Source organism: Lathyrus oleraceus, chromosome 5, assembly GCF_024323335.1.
Source record: "Lathyrus oleraceus cultivar Zhongwan6 chromosome 5, CAAS_Psat_ZW6_1.0, whole genome shotgun sequence".
Taxonomy (NCBI): domain Eukaryota; kingdom Viridiplantae; phylum Streptophyta; class Magnoliopsida; order Fabales; family Fabaceae; genus Lathyrus; species Lathyrus oleraceus.
The window spans coordinates 483,439,492-483,465,684 of record NC_066583.1 but is presented as its reverse complement, the minus strand read 5'-3'; the positions used below and the strand labels follow the sequence as shown (position 1 = coordinate 483,465,684).

Genomic DNA, 26,193 nt, shown 5'->3' with positions numbered 1-26,193 from the left:
ATAAGTTCATATGTTGTGAACCTTTTAATTCTTCTGTTGTTTGTGACTATTGTGTTTTAGGTAAATAGGTTAAATTGCAATTTTTTGATTCTCAAACTACGACTTTGATGCCTTTTGACATTTTACATAGTGATTTATGGACGTCTCTAATTTTAAGTTCTGTTGGTCATAAATATTATGTATTATTCTTAGATGGTTTTACAAACTTCTTGTGGAATTTTCCTATTAGCAGAAAATCTCATGTGTTTGAAACGTTCAAGTCACTTACTCAACTCATTCAAACTTGATTTTTGCAAAAAGTCAAAATATTTCAATGTGACAATGGCAGTGAATATAATAATGCACTGATCATGGTCTAGTTTTTCGTTTCTCTTGTCCCCACACATCCTCACAAAATGGGAAAGCAAAATGCAAAATAAGAACCATTAATAATATGATACGCACTATGCTAGCTCATTCTTCTGTTCCCCCCTCGTTTTGACATCATGCTCTCCACATGGCAACTTACCTGTTAAATATTATTCCCTGTAAGAAACTTCATAATCAGTCACCAACACAACTCCTGTATCATCGTGATCCCACTTGCACACATCTCAGAGTCTTTGGTTGTCCATGTTATCCATTATTCCCGTCATCTACCATTCATAAGTTACAACCTCGCTCTACTTCGTGTGTCTTCTTGGGTTACCCACCGAATCATAGAGGTTACAAGTGTTTTGATTTGTCTAATAGAAAATTAATAATTTCGAGGCATGTTATCTTTGATGAAACTCAATTTCCCTTCACTAAGATGCACTCTCCTTCACCTCACTCTTATCAATTCCTAGATGATGACCTTCACCCCTACCTTATACATCAGTGGCAAAATGAAATTTCACCACCTGTTGCACATAACCAACCAACACCCACAATCCTAATTAACCAACCGCTACCCTCAATAAATCATCATCTCCTACCTCTTCGATCAACACACCCATTACAATAAACTCTCCATCACCATCATCAATTCAACCACATCCACATCCACCTGCACGAACCATCACCACTCGAAGCATGAAAGGCATTGTCAAACCCCGCACGATATTTAACTTATCAATCTCTCACTCTGACCACACCATCTTTCCCATACCTAAAAACCCCAAACTAGCCTTATCAGACCCGAATTGGAAATTCACAATGCAATCTGAATTTGATGCTCTTATTCGAAATAAGACGTGGGATTTAGTTCCTCGTCCTTGTGATGCTAATCTTATTCGATGTATGTGGATTTTTAGGCATAAGAAATATTCGGATGGCTCCTTTGAGCGTTATAAGGCTCGTCTTGTAAGTGATGGCAGGTCACAGGTTGCAGGTGTGGATTGTGATGAGATTTTTAGCCCCGTGGTAAACCCGCTACCATTCGAACAATGCTTACCATTGCTCTCTCCAAATCCTGGCCCATTCATCAACTGGATGTCCAAAATGTCTTTTTACATGGTGATCTTCATGAGACTGTTTACATGCATCAGCTATTGGGTTTCCGCGACCTCCGCCATCTAGATTATGTATGTCGGTTGAAGAAGTCATTGTATGGTCTCAAGCAAGCGCCTATGGCATGGTACCAACATTTTGCTGACTATGTCGCCACCATTGGCTTTCGCCATAGCACATCAGACTACTCCCTCTTCATATATCGACAAGATTTAGACATGGCCTACATTCTGCTGTATGTAGACGACATCATCCTCATCACCTCCACTCAGGTCCTCCGCCAATCAATTATGTCACTCTTAGCATCTGAGTTTCCAATGAAGGATTTTGGCCCTCTAAGTTACTTTCTGGGTATTACAGTATCTCGTCATCCTAATGGCATATTTCTCAGTCAAAGCACTTATGCTTCAGAGATCATTGAACGTGCTGGCATGGTGTCCTGTAAACCATCAACCACTCTTGTTGACACCAAGCAGAAACTCATCACATTCTCTGACACTTCTTATGAGGATCCCTCCTTGTATCGGAGTCTTGTAGGGTCCATACAATATATCACATTCACTCGACCTGATATATCATATGATGTTCAACAAGTTTGTCTTCACATGCATGCCCCTCACACGAAACACATGCTTGCTCTTAAGCGCATTTTGTGTTATGTTCAGGGCACCTTACATTTTGGACTACACTTATCCCCATCTCCCATTACAAATCTTATCTCCTGCACTAAAGCTGATTGAGGTGGATGTCCTGACACCAGACGTTCTACATCTGGTTACTGTTTTTTTCTAGGTGACAACCTTATTTCTTGGTCTTCCAAAAGGCAGCCAACTCTCTCCCGTTCCAGTGCTGAAGCCGAATATAGAGGGGTTGTCAATATTGTCTCTGAATCGTGTTGGATTCACAATCTTCTCTTGGAACTCCATTTTCCTATTCCTCAAGCCACTTTGGTGTATTGTGACAATGTTAGTGTCATCTATCTATCTGGTAATCCTGTGCAGCATCAACGCACTAAGCATATTGAGATGGACATTAATTTTGTTCGGGAAAAGGTAGCTCGTGGTCAGGCTCGCATCCTTCATGTTCCCTCAAGACATTAGATCGCAAACATCTTCACCAAAGAACTTTCTCGCATTCTCTTTGATGATTTTCGGACCAGTCTAAGTGTCCGTGAACCTTCCGCTTCGACTGCGGGGGTGTGATAGAATAGAATATTTTGTTATAATTAGTCATAATTAGTTTTCTATAATTATGTTGTATCATAATTAGATAGTTGATCAAATGTTACATATTGATGTATATATATTCTATTCAGATCAATAAGAAGAACACGATTTCCATTATCTTAAATTCCTTTATTGCTTTTGGGTTTTTAACAAGTAATATTTAATAGTTTTGTTCTTTTTCTATGGGATTTGTAAAGAAACTGGACAATTTTTAAATCTAATTTATTTAGTGTGACATGGTAATGTGATTTTGAGGTTTTTAAATATTTGTAACGTGTGCTTTGATAAATTTGTGTTAAAATTTGTCTCATTTGAAAACCTTGAAATATATAAAAAAATACAATTTAGTGGAAGAAAAGGTGATGATCATTGCAAAATGATAAATATTAATATAAAAATATGTGGAATTGGGCTTGAAACATTTTTATTTAGGGATTTTATTTTTATTATTTATTTTTATTTTTAATAAAAAAATTAGTTTTTATTATTTGTTCTTATGTAATTAGACTTTGAATTTTGAATCTCCATTTTTTCTCATTTTCTCTCTCTCTATATCTTTTAATTAGATAGAACTTTTTTAGTGTTTGTATTTAACTGTGTATAGTTTAGATAATGTGTTTTTGTTGGTTGGTTTCAATGTCATTGAGCTCCATAACATGTGTCATAAGGCATTTTGTTAAAAAAATTAATTCTTTGGTTAGCAGGAATTGAAAAACAAGAGAAAGGAAACCAACTCTCACTTATGAGACATGGAAAAATAAATTAGAAGCTTTCTTTTTTGCATACTTTTATTTGTTTTTGGATGGTTTATCATAGTTGGAATTTTCAAAGCTTGATTTTACCTTTTGCATTAGCATAGATATTAGTTTGTCCTTATACTACTTATGACTTTTTTATGGCAAATAAAAATGGTTAACATTAATGGAAGGAATATAATTTGTAACACTGGTTGATATATGACATGGATTGTGGTATGCTTTAAAGTATAACTCATAATTTTAATTAAGTAGCATTACTCATGATACACACAAAACTGGTTGAAATATAAGTACAAACAATTTATTTTTCTTTTGAGTTGCTTGAATTATTTTTTATTGTTTATTTTTCAAATGACATGTTTTTGAAACTTATTATTTCATACTCTTTTTACTATGTTCATTGTCCATTTTTTATTTCATTTATTTTTGAAACTGTTTTTACTAATCATGCTCCACTAATCTTATTTGACTATGAGGCTATGACTATATAGACTTTGTATTCAATACCGGATGAAAAGTTGAGTTGTTAAGTTTCAGTGTTATTTGTTTGATGTTCACTACTTTTGGTATATTATATAATATCTGTTTATTTTAAAATTAAATAATTTATCTTTTTGATTTTTTTATATGATTTTTTTATATAATATTTGTTTATATAATTATTATTTATTTATAATTACATCTTTCATTTTAAATTTACATATATCAATATATTTTGTACTATTTTATAAATAAAATTAGCAGCATAGCTATCTATTTAAGGAAATTGTGGGAATAGTATGAGTGATTTTTTTTGTTGTAGAGTAGAACTCAATTTTTCATCGCTCATTCCATTTTGACTGTCAAAATTATTCAATTTGAGCTTTGAAAGTGGATACCTATTTAGAAGCATTATAAACTTTTGAGAAAAATTTTGAGCAGAATTTTGATGTTCAATTCTTTCTTTGTAATCCATGTATTCTTTTTCAAACTTTTGACCTATGAATATTTATAGTATGAGTAGTTAAATTTTTCTATATTAAATCTTTTAGATGAATTTATCTTAAATAGTTAATCTATATAGTTTACTAAGTAGTGATTTATGAAATAGATACCTATCATTATTCAATAAAGTTTTTTCTTAATACTTTTATATATTGACAAATATTTTAATTGATTTTGAGTTATGAATAATTACTAATCCTTATTTTATAACTCGACCTAACCTTATTGTTCTACATCTTACAAATCTAGATATAGGGTGTCATTTGATTTGTGATAATATGAACTAATATACGGTAAAATCTAATGCGCACCAAGATATGGAGCGTGAATATTTTGTTAGTTTATCGTGATAATAGAGATTCAATTGTAGTTACATAATTATCAAATAAAAATAGATAAAAGATTCGAAAAATATATGATCGTATTTAATCAATAGTTTATATTATCTTTATATCAGACCCCAATATTAGCGCAATTTTGCGGCAAGACAAGTTGCAAGTGAGCTGAGCATTGCTTAGCAAGGAAGATAGTCAACACGATATGCGAGTCCGAGAGGTTCATTAGAAACGTTAGTTGCTTAACCTTGAAGTTACTTGGTCATGATTTTTTTTTGTCGCCTTTGCTAAGCGCGCATATGTCCTTGGCTTAGCGAACCTTGATTTTGGGAAAGGGCTTTGACATGGTCTTTGCGTTGCTTTGATGATTTCTTAGTCCTTTTTTATCTATTTAGTCAATGTGTAGTTAAAATATACAAACATACATTCTATCACTTTTCATTAATTAGTCGAGAATTTTTTTCCCTTAATTACTTATAAAATAAGTTAACAAATAGCTACATTCTTAATATATTATTGACACCTATCAATGGACTAAGCACCCTATAGGTTGGTGTTACCTAAAAACTGATAGAGCAACAGAGGTCGAAAAAGATGTGGAGGATTGATTAGAGATTAACATGATAAATAGATTCATGATTTTTTCACTAAATATTAAGGGAAACAAACATCATATTTTTTTAAGTTGCGGGGAGTTTTCAAAGGTTTGAAAATGGCTAGGCATGATGGTATCTCTAGATTGATCATGCAGGTTGATTTCGAGGTTGTAGTTTGTGGTATTGATATCAGAAAGCAAAACAATACTTGTTGATGGAGCATTGTGCATAATATAATTAAGTAATTGCTTTAGCTTGATTGGAATATATGTATCATTCGGAGCACAAATGTGTTAAATGCGACACTAATATCGAATGTCTTAGTTGATGATTTGCTCTGAAATTTTTGTGACTTTGAGTCTTGGGCTATTTATATTGGAAAAAAAATCAAAATAATTTTACCCATTTAAATTGTTTTTTTCTATTTTAAAAAAACTAAAAAATAATAATAAACGATAGGGTGAAATTTGATAGGATAAGTTATTCAATTAAATTTGTAGGGTAATAAAGTTGTCACCTAAATGGATATCCATTGGGATGGATACTATTGTATTTGTGTTTGTCCCCTTGAATAAATATGATTTACGTATTTGCTCCGTATCTATGTTGATATTTTTTAAATGGATAATTTATGAGTTTTAAGATAACCGTGGATATTTATAGATATTTATGGATAATATTTTAAAAAAGAAAAATATTTTAAATTTTTTTTTCTTTTAAAGACACAAAAAATTATTATCCTATATCATATATATACAATTAGCTCTCAATTTAACAACAAATTTTATCATATTAATTTTATTTATTTTTACTAAAACATAATAATATTCAAACTGAATATTCATACATTTAATTTTTAACCAAACCAAATGAAAGATATTGTGATTGTGAGTTATGGGGAAGAACGGACGACGAAGAAGTAGGAAGAGAGACACTGGTTAGACGAATGAAGGACAATCTTGGTTAGTTCGACGGAGAAAATGTTGAAGTGGGGTATGGAATATAGAAGAAGCTTAAATATGAAATGACCAAATAGAATTTGTATGAAATCTGAAAGGTTTTCTTCAAAGAAAATTTTATAAAACAATAACGAGAAGACTAATTTTTTTTAGAAGAAGTAAATTAATGACATTTTTATATTTTTATAATTTATTAACAGATACGAATATCCATGGACACGGGTATCATTAAACCGCATATGCATCCATTAAAAAATAAGTATTTAAATATCTATTTATTTTATTCACGAATATCCACTAAGTTATCCTCCCTAAAAGATGTCAATGAGGTGGGGCGGGGAACTAGTAGGGAGAGGAAGCTCGTTGGAAACCTAACAGAAGATGGAGTGAGCTCTCAAAGAGCAAGATTTTACCAACACAAAACGATCCTAAAAATTGTCATGGTTATTAACCTAATTATTAAACCAGGGAACATCTTGGTGCAATGAGATGAGCCCTTGATTTTAGATGTTATTTCTTGAAGTATGCACCATGACAAAAAGATGGAAAAATTCGGTAGGAAGGGTTCTAGAGCTGGCAATCATCCCAACGTTGAAACACCCTCAGAAAGGCACAAGCACTAGGATGAAGCTGCGAGGGGGATGTCTTCAAGAACCTTAATAACTCATATTCAAAGTCGGTCATGGTAGGCACAAATTTATCTAGTAAACAGACACTCGTAAAAGAGATAGATCATTCTCCGAAGTTGCTACAAATTCTTTTACTTGAATCCACAGGAAGAACCAATCAATTAGACGAGCAACCTATTTCTATATTAGCCTCAATTATGGTTGCAAGGCTATATAAAGCAGATAGGGTGCCCAATATTTAAAGTCCACCCAAATATACTTGCTTGCATCATTCGACCCCACAATATCGATGTGTCTTTAAGGTACCTCATCATCCCGAAAGATATCTGATGGCCTAAGCCAACTGACACTAGCAGAGAAGTTCCACGCACAAGATGATTCTTAATCTTAGCATCACTTGGATCCCGACCAAACATGGAATGGTAAGTTCTGATGAAAGTTCGTGCCTCTTCCCTCCTCAAGGCAGTAACTTCCACCTCCGGTGAAGTCAAAACAATGAAAGTTGAATCCACGATGGATGCGATGGGAACAAGCATAGAGCTGATAACGCAACCACTTCTAGCATCGCCATCAAAAAGGATAGTGTCAAAGGAAGATTCATCAAGGAGATTTTCTCTATCAAGAGAACTGCTAGAGAACCTCTCCAACTTAGAACTATCAGACACATTTATAATGATTGGGGAAGAGTGGCTAACCGGAAGGTTAAAGTTTGAGCTAGCATATTTTTCTATTCTAACTAGAGGAAAGGAACCATTATTTCCATAATCACTAGACGTATTCGCATGATGATCATTTATATGAGGCATAGCGAAAATAAGGACTGAGTATGAGAAAATAAGCTCATGACAAGAATGGTACCTAAAAAGATTAGAATATGGAAAAAGGGTGGAGATTAAATGCAGAATGTGAAAGCTCCATTCCAAAGAAAACAAACGCTCAAGTAAAGGCTCCTAGGAATAAAGGAAACAACTACCAGAAAAGGAAAGTTGATTATCAAGAATGGCAAAAAAAACCTCCCAAAAAGCCAAAAAGCCCTTATACAGGGGAAACCGAGCAACATGTTAGATGAAAGGGAAAAAGTAAAGTTAAACAATCAATGGTCAGATTTCACCTTGGGAACACAAACAAGCTCAAGTGCACTCGAATGCCTTAGAGAATAGTGTCACGCCCTAACTTATGAGCCTAAAGCCACATGCATGAAGAATCGGCGAAACGTCTCTATGACGAAAAATGCATTTAATGCACTTGTTCCCCATTACTTTTGCAACTGCTTCATGTTCTTTTCACTTCTTTTTCGATTGATTCTGTATCGAGATGTTAGTCATAAGCTCTAAAAGACTTCCTGGCTGATAAAAAACCCGACAAGTCTTGAAGGAAACTGTTTTGAGCCGGCCAGAGACCTCATTTGGGTAAGATCCAAATATCAAGCCCAACAATGCAAAATCCCAAGTTAAATTATCCATTATATATAACGGACACACCTGAGACTTAAGATACACTTTTTGATTTCATAATTTCACTTCAGTCATCTTAGACTATGTAACTGACTTGAGTGTTCGAGTGATAACCTTGTAGTTCCGCTCCCACGCCAATAGATAAGAAATCAACATCACTGCATTAGTTGTCCATCATTACCAATCAATCACAATTCTAGTTCTAATACTAAACATTATTAATACAAAAAAAGGACACAAATAATAAACTTATAAAAATACAAAATCTAAAATCCAATTAACTAAAATTTTCATGAGATTAATAATTACTATGTGTTGTCAATGTAAAAAGTTGTACACTGTTAATTTATCACCATATCCAATATCTATGATTAACTGACGATGTAAAATCCTTTTATATAGTCAATTAATTTCAATTTACATTAATAAAATGTTACATATAATTAAAAAATATTATATACATTTGACTTTAAATTTAACTTTATGCAACACAATTTTATTAATACACAACATTTAGGATAAATTACCAACGAAAAACTGTGTAACTTAACTAAAACGAAATGTTTAGACCAATAGGAATGAAGAAAAGTAAAAATAGTGCATTGGTCCATTTTCTCCAAAACAAAAACTTATACTTCACTTAATTTCAACGGTAACATGGAAATCAACGATTAGGTGAACACATGGGATGTTGCCCCGCAACCCCTGCAATTGATGTTCATGCACAGCTACCAATTAAATTGACATTAAAATCAACTACTTTATTTTATAAGCAACCAATTATACTAAAGAGAGTACAAGGGATACTCAACCCTTAATACAAAAGAGAGAAGTAGTTATCAAGCCGGAAAAGAAATACAACAATGCAAAAATACCAAAAGCGAAAAATAAAACTAATTAGAAGATGAAAGAAAATAATTTCCATTATGCTTTTGTCAATCTTTCCAACATGCTTGTTTGTTTACTTGGTAGTTAACTTGGAACCACTCCCACAATTGCTTTTGGATTCTTGAATGGAGATCTTCTCTTCTACTTCTAGAATTCTGAACTACCTAATGAATTTATTCTAGACTGAAATACCAACATGACAATTTAAAAAAAGTGGATTTCATCTTCAAATGTTAGAATCACAAAAATCACACTCAAATTTTTCCCTTCAGCCAACACTCCCCGATGACTCAATTAGGCTCTTGTTGGCAATCCATTATGAATCAGTATCTAACAGAAAACCTGCATATTACTAGGAATTTTGGACTTCCATACTTTTTATAAGATTTTCCAATAAAAGATGATATGAATTGCCTCTCGTTTCAGAATCCAAAAGAGACAAAACTACTATGTAGCTGCTATGGAGACTGTAACATTGCTTGTCCTTCCACCAAATGTACATGTCATCCTTATCCAATTGAAGTTGAATGTCAGAAAGAAAATCCAATAAATCAGACTGTTGATTGTAAGCCACTACACCAGGCTGGATAAAAGAATTGATAAGATTCCAGCACCATTTTCCTTGAGCCAACTTTACATATCCTCAATATTGGCAAGAGGATCAACACAAGAATCAAAAGCTTCAGGAAAAATCATGCATATGGGTTATGTGCCTACCCAAGTGGCATTCCAAAATGCAAACTCCTCTCTATTACTAGTTTGGAAGTGATAGACTTTGCAAACCAGTTACCTTCCTAGTTTGGACTGAAACAGACATTAACCAAGTCTTTCCACCAAATCAAATCCTTCTTACCTAAAGAGGGACAAGAATGACTGAGAATCTTGCCATATATGGACCTTAAAAGCTCAAATGAAATTGAATTTGGACCTTGGAAGATTCTCCAAAGCCACTTGCTTAGCAATGCCAAACTAAAAGTACCACAATATTTGACTCCAAGACCTTCTTTGGCCTTGCTTCTACAAATATTGGACCAACTAAGCCAATACATCTTCTTTTGACCTTCCACTCTGAAGATGAGAAAAATACACAAGAAGGGGATGGGTTGAATTATGTATGACCTCTCTTCTTGCAATTACTACAAGTAAACAAACCTCTATTGAGATATTCCAAGCTACCTTTCATTCACAAAGTCCGTGGCCTCCCTTTAGTTACTACAACGAGAAGATCACGCATAATTATTTCATTGCAAAAGACCTTCAGAATAACATCAGATATTGTTGAATGACTAAACGCTCCTTTTGAATCTTCAAGATACAATATATTTAGTTCTTCAATTAACTTTTGAAATCCTCGAATTGCAACATCATAATGCTTTTTTGAACGGGAAACTCTTTCAGATACTTATATATAATGATTCATAATATTGTTATACAGCAAAGTGCGAGAAGATTTAATGTCCCCTTCTTGATATTCTTCGCTCATCAATCCTTTAACTTTATCCTTCTTTGCATCAATGGTCTAGCGACGTAAAATATAATTTGAAGGAAGAGATACAATTTTTTTCTTTATGAATACATATAACACATGTCTATAAAGAGTGCCCAAAATTCAAACAAGTGACAACTGCAATTCACTTATTTTGAAATGATATGAGAAGTCACACAATAACTAGATTTCTCTTTATAAATTTCATGAACCTTGTATATGGACACATCAAGGGAAGATTCAACTTTCTCTGCAATAAACATGTGAGAGCCACCCAATTCATCTTGAATCAACCCAAAAGAAATTTGCTAGTTGTCCTTCTACATCCATTTGAAATGCATAAAAAAATCACAAGCTCTTCAACTGACAACTTTTAAAATATGATAACATCAACCGAGCATCTCCCTTTTCTATTTTTTTTGTCTCTTATCATTTAAGTAGTCAATAACATCTTGTTAACTAAATCCAACATTATCAATACCACCACTTTTAATACATAAAACAAATCTTATTTTACTAGGGCGCAAACCAGACTCATCTAACACATCAATTAATTGTTTTTGCACTTTACTTTTTTTTCTGATGCACTCTAAGAAACTTTGAACTTCTTGGTGAAAAAAGTTCGTGATTATGATCTATTATAAATCTAGAAATGATTCATTTGTCTTGATTTTTCTTCAAATATAACATAGCCTTGTACCCTACCCGTGTTTCATCTTGTGTGATAAGTCTACTATTTTCCTCTTTCGAATGTTTTTTTGCCCTAAATCCCTCTTTTGAACAAATAATTTCTTCCATTTGTTTTTGATTTAGTAATACGACCCATACAAAAACTAAAACCTTTATTCTTTGTATACCTTGTATAGTGATTCTTTACATCTTCGATAGATAAAAACTTCATTCCTTCATATTACTCTAATAACGACACAATATTGAGATTGTCTTCATTATTACCAGTAATTTCAAGTCTACCATTGATCAGTCACCATTTTCACTATATTTTCATTGCTTATCCGACAAGAAACCGAGGACTTTGAGACACTGTGCAAGCATTTTGGTACTTTTCAAGGCAATTTTACTTTCCGTATTATATTTGAGCATTTTCATTCATTGTCATGTTTTATTTTATATTTTCGTGATTTTACGCGTGGGATGTCTGTCTTTTTGTGAACAGGTCCAGGTGAAAGAACCGGGAAACTCAGAGCAAGACAGTGCGGAATTCCGGCAAGCAAATGAGTGGAAAAATCCCGGTACAGGAGGTCTGACACGGCCACCCATGTCACCTGACACGGGCCATGTCATGCGGGAGGAGAATGAAGCAAAAAAATAGTAGTTTGACACGGTCGGCCGTGTCAGTTGACACGGCCTGTGTCAGACCTTATCCCATACCGTGTCAAGCCCCCATGGGCGTGTCAAGTGAAGCAGTGAGCTGACACGGGCCGTGTCAGCCCAAGCCCAAAATTTTCCCTTTTCGTCGGGCTTTAGATTATCGGGCTTGCAGAGAGATTTTTGGACATGTCCACCTATTGCTTGGAATTTTCACTATATAAGCGAACCTTCTACCAAAGAATATATCATCTTGGTGTTGGTGTAAGCCCTAGAGGCCAATACTTTTGGTACTTGTATCGAATTATTTATTAATAATAAAAGGCTTTTTCTTTATTATGTTTGTTTAATAAAGTCCCTAGAATAGCTAGTCCATTTAATGTGTCAAGTGTGACTTGATCATGAGATCACATTAAACATAAGGACACTATTCTTAAAGTATCCGTAGTCGAGCTTTATTGTGAAGTGGGATAACATTAAAGCATAAAGACTATTATGTATATAGACTGATGATCACATCTCATGGATCATGGATAAGGAGTTATCAAGTCTTAAACATAGGTATGAATATTAAGAGTAATATTTATACTGGATTGATCCGCTGTGAGAATACTATATATAATGTTATGCAAAGTGTCATAAGTTATTCTCATGGTGATAATGGTGTATATTATCCTTCGACCTGAAACCACTATGGACCCTAGATGTAGAGTCGAGTGCTTTATTGTTGATCAAACATTGTCCGTAACTGGATAACCATAAAGACAGTTGATGAGTACTCCATGAAGCATGCTGAGGTACATGAGTGACCTAGATGGAATTTGCCCATCCTGCATAACAGGATAAATGTCTATGGGCCCAATATTGAACTGGACAAGGATGACATGGTTTATGCCTTGTGTTCAATATAGACATAAGGGCAAAAGGGTAATTATACACATAAGTATTATCACAAAAGAATTTGTCAGATCACATGACAGTTTCGTGTCTTGGGTAGCAGTGATGTGTTGCTAGATACCGCTAACTGTTTATTATGTTAAATACGTGATTTAATATAATTGCCAATGACGCGAAAACCTACAGGGTCACACACAAAGGACGGATTGATGAGAGATAGAGTAACTAAGGAACACCGTAAGGTACAGTGTACTTAAGTGAATTGTAGAACATCGTAAGATACATTGTACTTAAGTAGAATACGAAATATGGTAAGGTACCACACGCTTAAGTGATTTTGGCATATTATAAAATACGGGCCACTTACACTTAAGTGGGCTTTTTAGCTTGAAGCCCACACAAGTGGTTCTATAAATAGAACCCTTGTGCAGAAGCATTCATTGCGGTTGCATTTTCGTTTTCTCTTTCTCTCTCTCTCTCTCTCTCACTCAAAGCCTTCATTCATAGCAGCTAGCACTAAGATTGAAGGAATCCGTTCGTGTGGACTGAGTAGAGGTGTTGTCATCGTTCAACGTTCGTGATCGCTCCGTAGATCTGCATCAAAAGGTTTCAATCGTCACAAGAGGTAACTATTCTATCACTGATCATGCCTATTCGTAAGGATCACTAAAGGAAAAAAAATTAATTTCCGCTGTGTTTTGGATCGCCATTCTCCTTCACTTGGAACGAGGAAAAACATAATATTATCGAGCAATCAAGTATTACAGAAATCAAGGAGTTCGGAGAGCGGAAGGTTTTCATGAGCGGAAGCGATTGAAGATCCAAGTCATCCAAATACTTGTAATGTGTAATTTTTATCTTGCATTTATTTTGAACAATATGAGTAGCTAAACCCCCCCAATGCTAGGGGGATGTCCCTGATTTAGAATTGTAATGACTATGAGTTTACGATTGCATTTATAATATTATTCTTACGGTAACCTTTTGATGTGTTTAATGCTTTCTCTTTTAGACCAATCGAGATTGTTTTGTGGTTATCAATTAGACTGAACCACCATTGATAAGGTTTTCATAAGGTTACTTTGCAGTAGATATCACCTAGGACTAGGGATATCCTGTATGAATCCGAGCATTCTTGATATAATAAAGCTTAACTTCACCCTAATTGCCTATGGACATAGAAATTATGGTAGATTGATTAAATGTTTTCTCACCAAGGACTTGGGAGAAAATACCCTTGAGAACGGGTAGTAATTGATATTTGTTGATGCAGTAGTGACTCAGAATTATTATAGGGATAAATCATACACCTTCCCTGGCATTGTTCCTCATACCTTGCAAACCCTTATATTTATTATTATTTTTCTTTGCCTTTATTTTTATAATTTTGAATTTAAAAAACCCAATTATAATTTTTGTTTAATTGAATGATGAATTTAACTCAATATTAACTTGCAGTCCTTGAGATCGACATTCGGGGAATTTTCCCTTTATTACTATAATAGGCAAAATAGTACACTTGCTATTTTTCCAAACGGAAAAGTGATACAAGTTAAGAATTTTGTGAATGACATGACGAAGTATAACATGACTCCACTGTACATAGTTGTTGCTTTGAAAGACAAAGATCTAGAAGACCTCACAAGTGTTACCCAGGTGTATAAAGCTAGAGCTACATACAATGCGAGCAAGAGAGTCTCATCGACGGAAATGCAAATGTTGTTGAGTCTTATTCATAGAGAAAAATACATGTGCCGGACTAGAAATAGGGAAGACTCAAATGTTGTTCTTGATATCTTTTGGACACATCCTGATTCAATGAAGTTGAATATGTTTCATTTGGTGTTGATTTTTTATTGTACATACAAGACAGATAGGTAATGTGCATCATGATAATACTTTGATATCTTTTTGACATACTTTGATTTATCATATTTTTTATCATGTGCATTGTGATCATACAGGTATTGGCTACCACTGCTTGAGATTATTGGTGTTACATTAATAAAATTGACATTTTCGGTAGGCTTTGCCTATTTGAAACATGAAAGGGGTGAGAACTTCAAATGGGCAATGGAGAAACTCAAAGAGTTGTTCTCTTACGAGAAAATGCCACTGAAGGTTGTGGTGACGGACCAGGAACTTGCGTTGATGAATGCCATAAAAGTTGTGTTTTCAAAGTCAACTATCAAGTATGTATAGTCAAAGTCAATCGTCCACTACATCTTCGAGGCATCTTTACTTGTCCCAGTTTTCTGTTTTCTTGCATCCATACATTAATGACATTGTTGATGTGGGTGACGATGAAAATTATGGTTTTCGGGATATTGAAATTTTACTTGGATGAGGCAAAAAGTCATGACCCCTGATTTAAATACAGTTAAATACTAAAGTTCATCAACACCCTCAATTGTTTTCTAATTTATTCTATGACACGGTCTCTGAAGTTAGGAATGTGTTACGAGTAGAACCCTTGAGTGTGCAAGATACTAATAAATGAATAATGATTCCTTATATGTGTTACCCTATTGCTTATAGATACATAGTCATATACTTAACATTACCTTTTTCTCTCTTACCTTATCTCCACCTATGTATACGAGCATGTATAAAATTATTGATGTTGATTTTGTCAACAACAATCATTAATTTGAAACTTGATAGTCCACTGCCTCCCGTCATTGACTGTTGGAGACAGAACTGTACTGAAGATGCAAAAGCATCGGAATCAGTATATGTGTGACGAGTTATGCACTAGGAAGATGAAGTTAGGAACTCATCCTAATTTATTTTGTAATCTTGTATGTAACATATTTTTTTCATGTATATATTATATCAATTGGTTTTCTTATAGAACAGTTATGCATGAAAAATTGAACATATTTACGTGGAATACCGAAAATTTAAGCATTTTTTAAAATTCTGGACACATACCATAAATTTTAAAGTTTTCTGAATTATTGAAAATTTGAAAATTTCAAGAATTTTGTGATATTTCAGAAATTTTAAATTTTCTAATAAAACACTTCAGACCTTTAACGAAAATTTTACAATTTTTGATATGTTTTTTTTCGAAAATTCTAAATTCACATTACATGTAACTTTGTTGCGGTAAAAAAATAAATAAAGTTTTTGAAAATTTCTAGTATAGACTACAAATTTCCAATAAAAAACTGTAAATTTTCACAATTTGCAAAAGGATATAATAATAAAAATATTCTAAACGAGGGATGTCAGGTGACTAAGTTAAAACTTCCGAATTGAGCCAAAAAGTTTAAGTTCCTTTAAGTCATTAATATGATGAAAAGATAAATGAAATGGAGAAGGAATTTTTAGTAAAGGGGTTGATACCATATCTATAATCAAAGTGGCATGCAATAATGTATATGACCAAAATTTCATAGGAAACTTTAATTGAAATAATTTCAAACACATTTTTCTCTTAAATCTTTTATTTTGTTGAAAACTCTAATATCTTTAGATATATAAAATTGTTGAAGATGAAACTTACAACGATTTTCAGACCTTTTATTTTTTTTTTATTTAACATTAGTATAATGAGTGGTCCATTTAGAATAAAATAATGTTTCAAGATGAATGTCATATTTCAATTTCTAATATATTTTTTTCAATTCTATCATTTAATTAATATTACTTTTATCATTCCTAATATTTGACAAAGACATTTTAGTAAAAATATCATTCTCTCTTTTTCATTTATTCTTTTTTCTTAATCTATGTGAAATGATCAACTGAATCCACTACTAGAATATGACATTTTAACCTCCTAGTTTAGAGTCGGACACCGACTCGGACACCGACTCAGACGTTATTAGTGTCGGTTAAACTTAAGTTAATGGATTCTATTTAGGTACATTTTTTTTACTAATTATTTTTTTTAATTCGCATCGGCCTAACCGACTCTACTGAGTAGCATTATTTTTTATTTATTATTTATTTAATTAGTGTCCGTTAAGCCAAGTCTACTTACATCATTAACTTTAAATTATATTTAGTTTTATTATTTAGAGTCGGTGTGATTGATTCTATTAAGTCACATACTTCTATTAATTATTTAAATCAATTATTTAGAGTCGGCCTGACCGTCTATCTAATAACATACATTTTTTTAAAATTAATTTATTAAATTAGAGTCTCTATATAATATTTTTAAATATTTTATTTATTATCTAGAGTCTGATTAGCCGACTCTATTTAATAACATACATTTTTTTATATTATTTAGTTAGTTAGTTAGAGTCTATATATTTTTAAATATTTTATTTATTATCTAGAGTCCGTTTGACCGACTCTAGGGAATTTGTTATTTCGAGAAAAAAAATTACACAACAATTTATTGTAAAAATAATATTCTCAACTCATATAATGTGATTTGATTGCTAGTGTTCTGAATCTCATTTTTTGTGATATAGTATTCACCATCTGCACAAAACACAAAATCTGCACAAAACATTTTTTTTGTGAGAATGGCGTGACTTAACATGAAGACAATTTCTAACTCACAAGACTCAGAATCTTAGAATCTCATTTAAATCAGTATACAAAATATTGTTGAGTAACTTAAAAAACAAGTCATTGACTAATAAAATAACATGAAAATGTGATGTGATGGTAATAAGCTAACTTGGCAAAGCAAACAGCTGATTTCTATTTAAGAATGTTTGGATTAAGTTATTTCAGTTTATTCATTGGAATAAGTTACTCATAAGAAACGTTTGTAATCTGTTTCCAACTTATTTTGTTTAAGTTCTTCAACAAGCTTTTTCATGTTTTATACAACAAGAGCTTTGGAATCATCAACAACAACAGGAAGAGGATGGGTAGGGTAGTGATCTAGATGATCAGGTTGTGGAATTAGAGATTTCTCCTTGGCCACATCTTCCTTTGGTGGTGGTGCTGATAAAGGATTAGAACTTGATTCAGTTTCTACCTTTTTTCGTTGCTCTTGATCTCTCATTTTTGCTATTACAAAGTGATGTTAGTTGTAACCAATTATATTTTGGAACAAAATTAAAGAGTAAGTGTTGGAATGGGGGATAGAGTTGATGAGATATAATGTTAGTTTTATTTTAAGTTACATCTAGTGCAATAACTAACTAGAATTGATAGATTCGTATATTGAATCCTTTTGATAGTCTGCATCATGAATCTTTCAATAATATTGAACTAGTGAGTCTTATTTAGTTGAATTTTTCAATATTTTGCAGGCTGGTTCCCACCAAAGAAGTTGCAGGTGCAATTAATTATGTGATACGCACACAATTTTATAAACCTATACATCATTGGTCTGCACTCGATCCAGATACAAAAATTGATTGATTTAAGTTGTTTGGAGTAAGTATTTATTGACTTTTGTCACTTAAGTTGATCAAACTATATTTAAACAAGTAACGGATCAGCTATTAAATATTAATTATGTGATTTTAATTATTTTTAGGAAAAGGTTTCGTGGGATCCTTGCGATCATGCATTTGTCTATATCGCATTTGAAAAAAAGGGAAGAAAACGATTAAACGACATGCTGGGGAAGGCGAGGAGAAAAAGGACTCGACCTTCGTGGATTGGTGATGATGCTTGGGTTGAACTTCAAACTTATTGGAAAAAGGCCGAGTTTTTGGCTGTGTCTTCTCAAAACAAAACCAATCAAGCTTCTGCAAGAGGCGGAGCAGTCCACACTACAGGCCGTAAGGCTCATATTGATGTTGCACTTGAACTTGTAAGTAATAAAATCATAACAAATAATAATTATTGTGAAGATTCTTTATATCACGGTAATTTTACTTGTATTCTGTATTGATTATTTGATCATTTGATTATTTGTAGTCATGTGAACTTCAAAGGGATCTGCGTCCTGATGAGTTATTTTTAAAAACACACAAGAGGAAAAATGGTGAATGGGTTGATAATCGTGCTGCATCTACTTACGTAAGTTCTCGTAAATGTTACTGCATACAAAACTTTCTTAGCTTAGACATTACTACTACTGCATCAATATCTCTTATTGCATTTAATTTCATGTCTTTCATGTCTTTCATCTCTTATATATATATATATATATATATATATATATATATATATATATATATATATATATATATATATATATATATATATATATATATATATATATATATATATATATATATATATATATATATATATATATATATATATATATATATATGCATATTGTTTCCTGAAGCATAATCAGAGTTCTATGTAGTTTTCAAACAACATCTTCTACCATGTGAAGTTGATGTAATTGTAACTGACTAGGTCATATCATCATATTGTTTTTCTTATTTTTCATTTATTGCTAAGGACAATAGTAAAGGGAAAAGATACATGAAAACTTTCTAACAAAAGTTTGTAAAGGGAAAAGATACATGATCAAACAGTTTGTAAATTCCAAAAACTTTTCTCATAACAAATGAATAACTGACTTCAAAACACTAAAAGTCTGTCAACTACAAAACCATCACAATCTCCCAGGAAAGAATACAAAAAGTATAATCTTTTATTTTTTGCACATACATGTAAGATAAGTATACATGCATATCTTAATATAATTTGATATAACATATCGGAACCTATTGCAACTCACATCTCATTTTCTCCTTGGAAAATTCTGCTTTCATGGCTTTTTACTTTATTTTATCTTCATGTATCTCCAACTTTAACACAATTTTCAGTCATACAACTTTGACATGTTAACTACTTTTTCATTGTAGGGAAGACTTTCAAAGAGAAATTTGATGTAGAACTTCAGCCAACTGAAGAAGGAAATGGAGATGATGTTTAAGTTTTAGATGGAGAGCGTGTAAATCAGCTATAGACAAAAGCTGCTGAGGGCCGTAGCCGTGGCCGGGTTTATGGCGCGACAAATTTAGCTATTAATCTAAAACGTGGATCAAAAAGTTTTATCCAACAATCTCAAACTCCTCAACACTATGTTTGCAATTTCATTAGAAGCTGAAAGAGCAGCTAGAATTAGAGCTGAAAAAATTGCTAAGGCTAACAAAGTTATTCGAGCTGCTACTGAGGCTGCAAAAGCTGTTACCAATACTGCACAGAGGATGGAGAGGGAGATGAATGCTTGGAAGGAATTTATGATGAAGAAATTTAACGCTTCAACTATTGGATTACATCCTCATCATTATGATGACGATTTGGATGATCAGTCATTAGATGAAGATTGATCGTGTACTCTTAGTAGAACGAATTAATCTTGGATGTGATTATTTTTTGTGTATGTTTTTTGGGACTTGATCTTGAATATATTCCGAGTTATTAGGGGTTGTTTTTTTGTTGTACCTATGACTACTTTATTTTGTATTTTCAATCAACTTTACAATATTAGGAAGGTTGTATGACTTTTTGAAATGACAAATGTTAGTGGTTGTTAATTGTATGACTTTTTCTATAATTTTAGAGGCTCTACCAAAACATGTGTATGCTATGTTTACTAAAGCTTCTTGTATACAATTTTATAGGTTCTATCTGATATATAGATGGTTAGTCAATTGACTATATGCATTTGTTTTTATCATAGTATTTTTACACAGGTGCAAGCTTGTCGATGTTTTTAGAAGACAATCGTAACAATGTCTTTGTTTTTAGAAGACAATCGCTACTAAAGGTAATTTAATTCTGTACAACTTTTTTGATTGTAGTGTCTTTGTTTTTAGAAGACAATTGTAGCAGTGTCTTTGTTTTTAGAAAACAATTGGAGCGTCTTTATTGGTATTCTATATATTGAATCTAGAAGCTTATTTATTCATGATATTTTGTGGTAGGCACATTTAAATTTGCAAACTCGAGCTATGGTGGCGGTCCAAAAAGTTCTTCTTCATTTTTTAAGACAGCCACAACGATTGTTCATCATGCAATTAATGAATATGAGAAGGCTTCTTATATGTTTCACATATTAACAATTACATGGATGAAGATAAATTCATGACGCAGTTTCTTCCAATTGATCCATGTTCAAATGCATTGTTTGATTTTGCTAAAGATGGAGTTCTGCTCTGGTAAATGATCGACGCACAACACGGGATCAATCTTTTTTAAAAGACTAACATTTTTGCTTTCCAATTTTATTGGTTATTTTATTGATGCAGCAAGCTTATCAATATCGATGTTCCTGGGACCATAGATGAACGAGCTATTAACACTAAACAGGATCTTAATCCATGGGAGATAAATGAAAATTACACCGTTAGCCTCAATTCAGCAACGACCCACACTTGCATGTCTGATCTCACAAGTAGCTTACAAAAGAACTGGCCCACAGTTGCATGTCCAAGTGGTGATGAAATACAATTTTGGACTCATGAATGGGAGAAACATGGAACTTGCTATGGATCAAGCCTTAAACAATATGATTATTTTTAAACAACTCTCAACTTGAAACAAAAGGCTAATCTCCTCGATGCTCTTACTAGTGCAGGTAAATATATGACTTAAGGACAAAATATTGATTTTGTGAGATGATATCTCAAGTTACTTATAAACATTGATTTTGTGTCAGGGATACAATTCATGGAAATTCATACAACTTGAGCAGTATCAAAGAAGCTATAGAAAAAGGAGATGGGTTTACTCGATTCATTGAATGCAATGTGGATTCATCTGGTAACAGCCAGCTATAAGTTTACCTGTATGTGGATACTTATGGATCTAACTTCATTCAATGTCCTGTTTTCCCCCATGAAAAATATGGATCTGAGTTCTCAACTTTTTAAATATCATACTTTACGAAATTAATATATCTTTCCTTTGCATTTTGTGTTTTGAATTTTGTGTTGACGTTCAATTCTGTGTTTTGATCATTTTGTTTTCTATGAATTTCCAGAGCAGATCCCTTTGCCAAATAGGATTGGTATGATATCAAAGCTCCTTCAGTTTTCTAGGTGAAGAATGTTGGCAAAACCCTCGTTTCTCGTACTCATGGAATTAAGGTATTATCCTTATAATGTTTTTTTATTTGGTTTGATATGTACATTGTTAAGTAATTAGCTAATTATTGAATCTGATTTATTTTGTGATTGCAACTTAATAAGTGTGTTAATCATGTAAATGCTTATGTACTAGTGAAGTGAGGGAAATGTTAATTCTTATTGAATGTTTACTTACTCTAATATAAATTGTAAGAAATGATAAAATTAAGTAGTTAAGGTATCATGTAAAATTGTAAATATATAATAATATAGGACAGCGTAAACTCTAGAAAGAAATTAAAGAGGTATGTATACGTGTATAAAGTTTAATGAAAGAATATTGTAGTACTCCTTATAAACCTTTTTTGTTCTGATCTACTTGATCAGTGGCGAAACTGTGAACCTCCTTTTGTTTTGTTGTCCTTTATAGTATTTAGTAATTTTCTAGGAATAAATTTACTGTATTATCGTATACCATAGTTGAATACTGAATCATTGTGTGGCATATTTTCTTCATAGGACATGTTTGATAGATGTAAAGTGTAAACAGATACAACATGGTTCTAAGCTGCCATGGTTCTATTTTATCTTTAATGCTTTCTTTTTGCATGATGGAGAGGCTTATGCTTACTTGATTCAAGTATTACAGCGGAAAACAACATCAAAGCTAACTTTTTTTTTTCATTATCATAAGAGTATGCAAAGCCATTAATACTGATGTAACTTGTTTTTACAAAATTGTGTATATGGAAATGATCTTCCAGAAGCGTGAGTACTCCAATCTGAGGCATTTTGGAGTTTGGGGAGTATCTGCAGTTGAGGTTTCATTGACTTTCCTCGGTTGACTTTAGAGTCTGTTGGACGACACTATTTAGTTCCATTAACTTTCCTTGGTTGACTACAGAGTCAGCCAAGCCGACGCTACTAGAAAATATTGACTTTTTTGTGTTGACTTCAGAGTCGGTCTATGCAACACTAAATATAATTGATGACTTTCTATATTGACTTTAGGGTCGGAGAAGCCGATGTTATAGTTTATTTTTACTTTTGTAAGTTGACATTAATGTTGACTGACCGACGCTATAAGAAAATGTTGACTTTTGTTTCTTGACTTTAGAGTCGGCTTGGGCAACGCTAAGCATAATTATTGACTTTTTATGTTTTTGAAATAACGTAGCGTCGATGCATTTAGTGTCCTCTTAGCCTCGATGTAGCCGACGCTGATTAGCCTCGGCTTATCTCCAACCGACGCTACCCAGTAGCTTCGCAACTTTTATCCAAGGCCTAACACCGACGCTAAACTGACACTAAACACATAGTAGTGTCCGCTTTTTCACCTTTAGCTCTTCAAAGGACTAACGCTAATAACTGTTTTTCTAGTAGTGATCACTCATTATAGGACGAAGGGAGTACTAAATTTCATTCATGATAATGAATTTTTTCCACATAGGATTGAACCTCGGATTTTGATTTTAGCATAGCAGTCCCTACAAATTTCTCAAAGTCATTGAAGTTTGTTAAGAAATATTTAGACTTAAATGCACTTTTGTCCCCTCTATTTAGGTTATTTTATCTTTTTGGTCCCCCGTTTCAAATCCAACTTTTTGGCCACTATACTTCGGGAATGGATTGGATAACGTTAGCGCGGGAAAGACATCGTTCCAAATTTACTTGCTACATTTGTACTTAAATGTTCCAAATTAGTCACACACTATTAAATTTAAAATGTGGATGAGTGCTCTTAATATTTTTGTACAATGATAGTGGTGGATTGAAAATATAATTTAGTTAAGAGAATGTAGAGTAGTTAAAACTTAAAACTAATTATTTCCACTTGTCAAGTTTTACAATAACCTCAACTCTTTGATACCATTCATATTAAAACACATTAATAACATGTGAAACAAGACACAATTATTATTATACAGAGTTGCTTATCTTTAAGATTTTTGAGAATTGCCTTTGCAGGTTATTACTTTGATTTTGAAAATAAAACAAGACACATTTATGTAATGTTACTATAATTTTGGAAATAGGAAGGTTATGGATACATTCACAAAATCATAGTAATAAATAGAGATGAAAACATTGACAAAATTCAACACTTGGTTTGTTTTGTGAAGCAAGTATCCGAAACATTCAAGTTGGAAAATGTTTGGGACTTGACACGGGTCAAAAATTTAGACCCTCGCATTCTAATGTGTCTGCCCCGTCCTTTCCTGCATCGTTTTCTTCGAAAGTTTTTGTAGGCACGAGCATTAACATAAATTTTTATATTTTTAGACGTAAAAGGTGCAGTGCTTACGGATTTTCCCCATCCCGCACTCACTTTTTTTACGATGTGGATCTAGATTTTAGATCCTCTTCCTCAATTATGTTCGTTCCGTCTCTTTTTTTGTGAAATTTTGTGGAATGAACCTATTCGGGATGAACATTACCTTTTTGTCACAGTATTTGGTTGTTGCTTAAAAAGAAAATGTGCTTTAGGCCCAAATATTAAAATATAGAACAAAAATGCATTTAAATTATTTTTTATTATATTATTACCCACTTCTTGTTTAAGTAAACTAATAATTGTTAAATATTTATATTACTTATCAAAACTTTTAAATAAATCTTACTAAACATAATATACTATACGTTTAATTATTTATTAATTTAATTCATGTGAAGACGTTCTCAAATTAAAGAAAAGTACTAAATAAATAAATATTTATAAAATTCTAATAGAATTTCTTTTAGGAGAGTAGGGGTGTAAATAGGATGAGTTTGAATTTGGCCTAATCTGTTATTTTACCGTTCAAACTTTGATGGATTAAGTTCTTTCTCCGATCCACAATTTTATTGTCAAAACCGATCTGAATTGACTCGTTTATTTATGGGTTGTGTTGGTTTGGATTAACGAATTGTGTTTCAAATAAAATATTATTTTTATGATTTCTGTCGGTTTAAAAAATGTAACACGGCTCAATACAATTATATTCATTTATAACATTCAAATTTGATGAAACACTAATATCTAATAAAATTCATCAACATGAGATAACATTTGATAATAGTATAAAATTCTACCATATACGTTATTTCTATAAAATACATAAGTTGGAAATAATTATTTAATCTTAGAATTACGTAAATTTATTGATCTAGTAATATTATTGGTGGAGAATAGTTTTTTTTTTAAATTATGATTATTAAAATATTAATTTTATATTTTTATTTAAAATAATAAAAAATATAATAAAAAATTATTAAAATCACATTAATGGGTTGAGTCAACGGGTTGCAAAGCTCAAACATGATATCCGAATCAAAATTATATAGATTCTTATGGGTTGTTATAGGTTAGACTCAAACTTGATATCTGAATCAAAATTATATAGGTTTTTATGGGTTGTTATAGGTTAGATTGAATATACTCGTAAATGAATAAATTCAGATAATGTATGATTGATTTGGTTTGAGTTAACTGATTCGTGGATCGATCCGCATCCATAAACACTCGTAGAGGAAAGTGAAAACACAGTAAAAAGAAACCGATGATGATGTCATAAGAAAAGTTACTTTTGTAAAATTTGAAGTTGAGTTTTTTCTAAATAGAAAATATTGAGTTTTATATCACTATTTAGAAACAATATTATGTGAAACCTCACTCATGCATAAATAATATATATAAAATTTCGGTACACTCCACTAATGTTATATCTTATGTTACGTACTAGTTAAAATTCGAATTTGTACGGCTCCATCTTCTAGTATAAAATTTCTAGCATTCTTCATGGACGCACAAGTACATCTAGAATGCAAAATAATTGGTCAGTACATAACTTATACACCGATAAAATAGAATATTGATGTATATATATTCTATTCAGATCAATGAGAAGAACACGATTTTCATTATCTTACATACACATCTTGTCAAATAAACATATATTTTTCCATTGTATCCCACTTTACGTCATGATACATTTTTTCTTTGTTTTTCCTCAAATAAATTTGCATTGTAAACAATGAATTTCATGAATACAATATTTAGGAATTCTATTAGTCATTATAAGATAAATCGGGATAGCCTCCATGACACTCTTTGCCAATATAACTCTTTCCACAAGAGAAAAAGAAAAATGTTTCACTTTTCAAACTACACGGTTAGAGTTAATCTGATTAGTAATATATTCGGACGTTTAAGAGCTTTACCATTATGGAGCACACCAAGGTACTC

At 32.4% G+C, this 26,193-nt stretch overlaps 1 protein-coding gene across 1 annotated transcript; it reads left to right on the top strand.

Annotated features, from left to right (window-relative positions):
• Window positions 1–14,595: 14,595 nt before the first annotated feature.
• On the top strand, window positions 14,596–15,210 carry LOC127081465 (uncharacterized). The gene is made up of 2 exons (XM_051021719.1): window positions 14,596–14,885; window positions 14,973–15,210. The coding sequence occupies exons 1-2, from the start codon at window positions 14,596–14,598 to the stop codon at window positions 15,208–15,210; spliced, it is 528 nt and encodes a 175-aa protein (XP_050877676.1).
• The last annotated feature ends 10,983 nt before the right edge of the window (window positions 15,211–26,193 follow it).

What these genes read in the sequence shown, in the direction of transcription:
- LOC127081465 (XM_051021719.1), top strand. Translation starts at nt 14,596, where the DNA reads ATGACTCCACTGTACATAGTTGTTGCTTTGAAAGACAAAGATCTAGAA. An exon ending in TGTACATACAAGACAGATAG is followed by an intron (nt 14,886 to 14,972) that starts GTAATGTGCATC and finishes GTGATCATACAG; the next exon opens with GTATTGGCTACCACTGCTTG.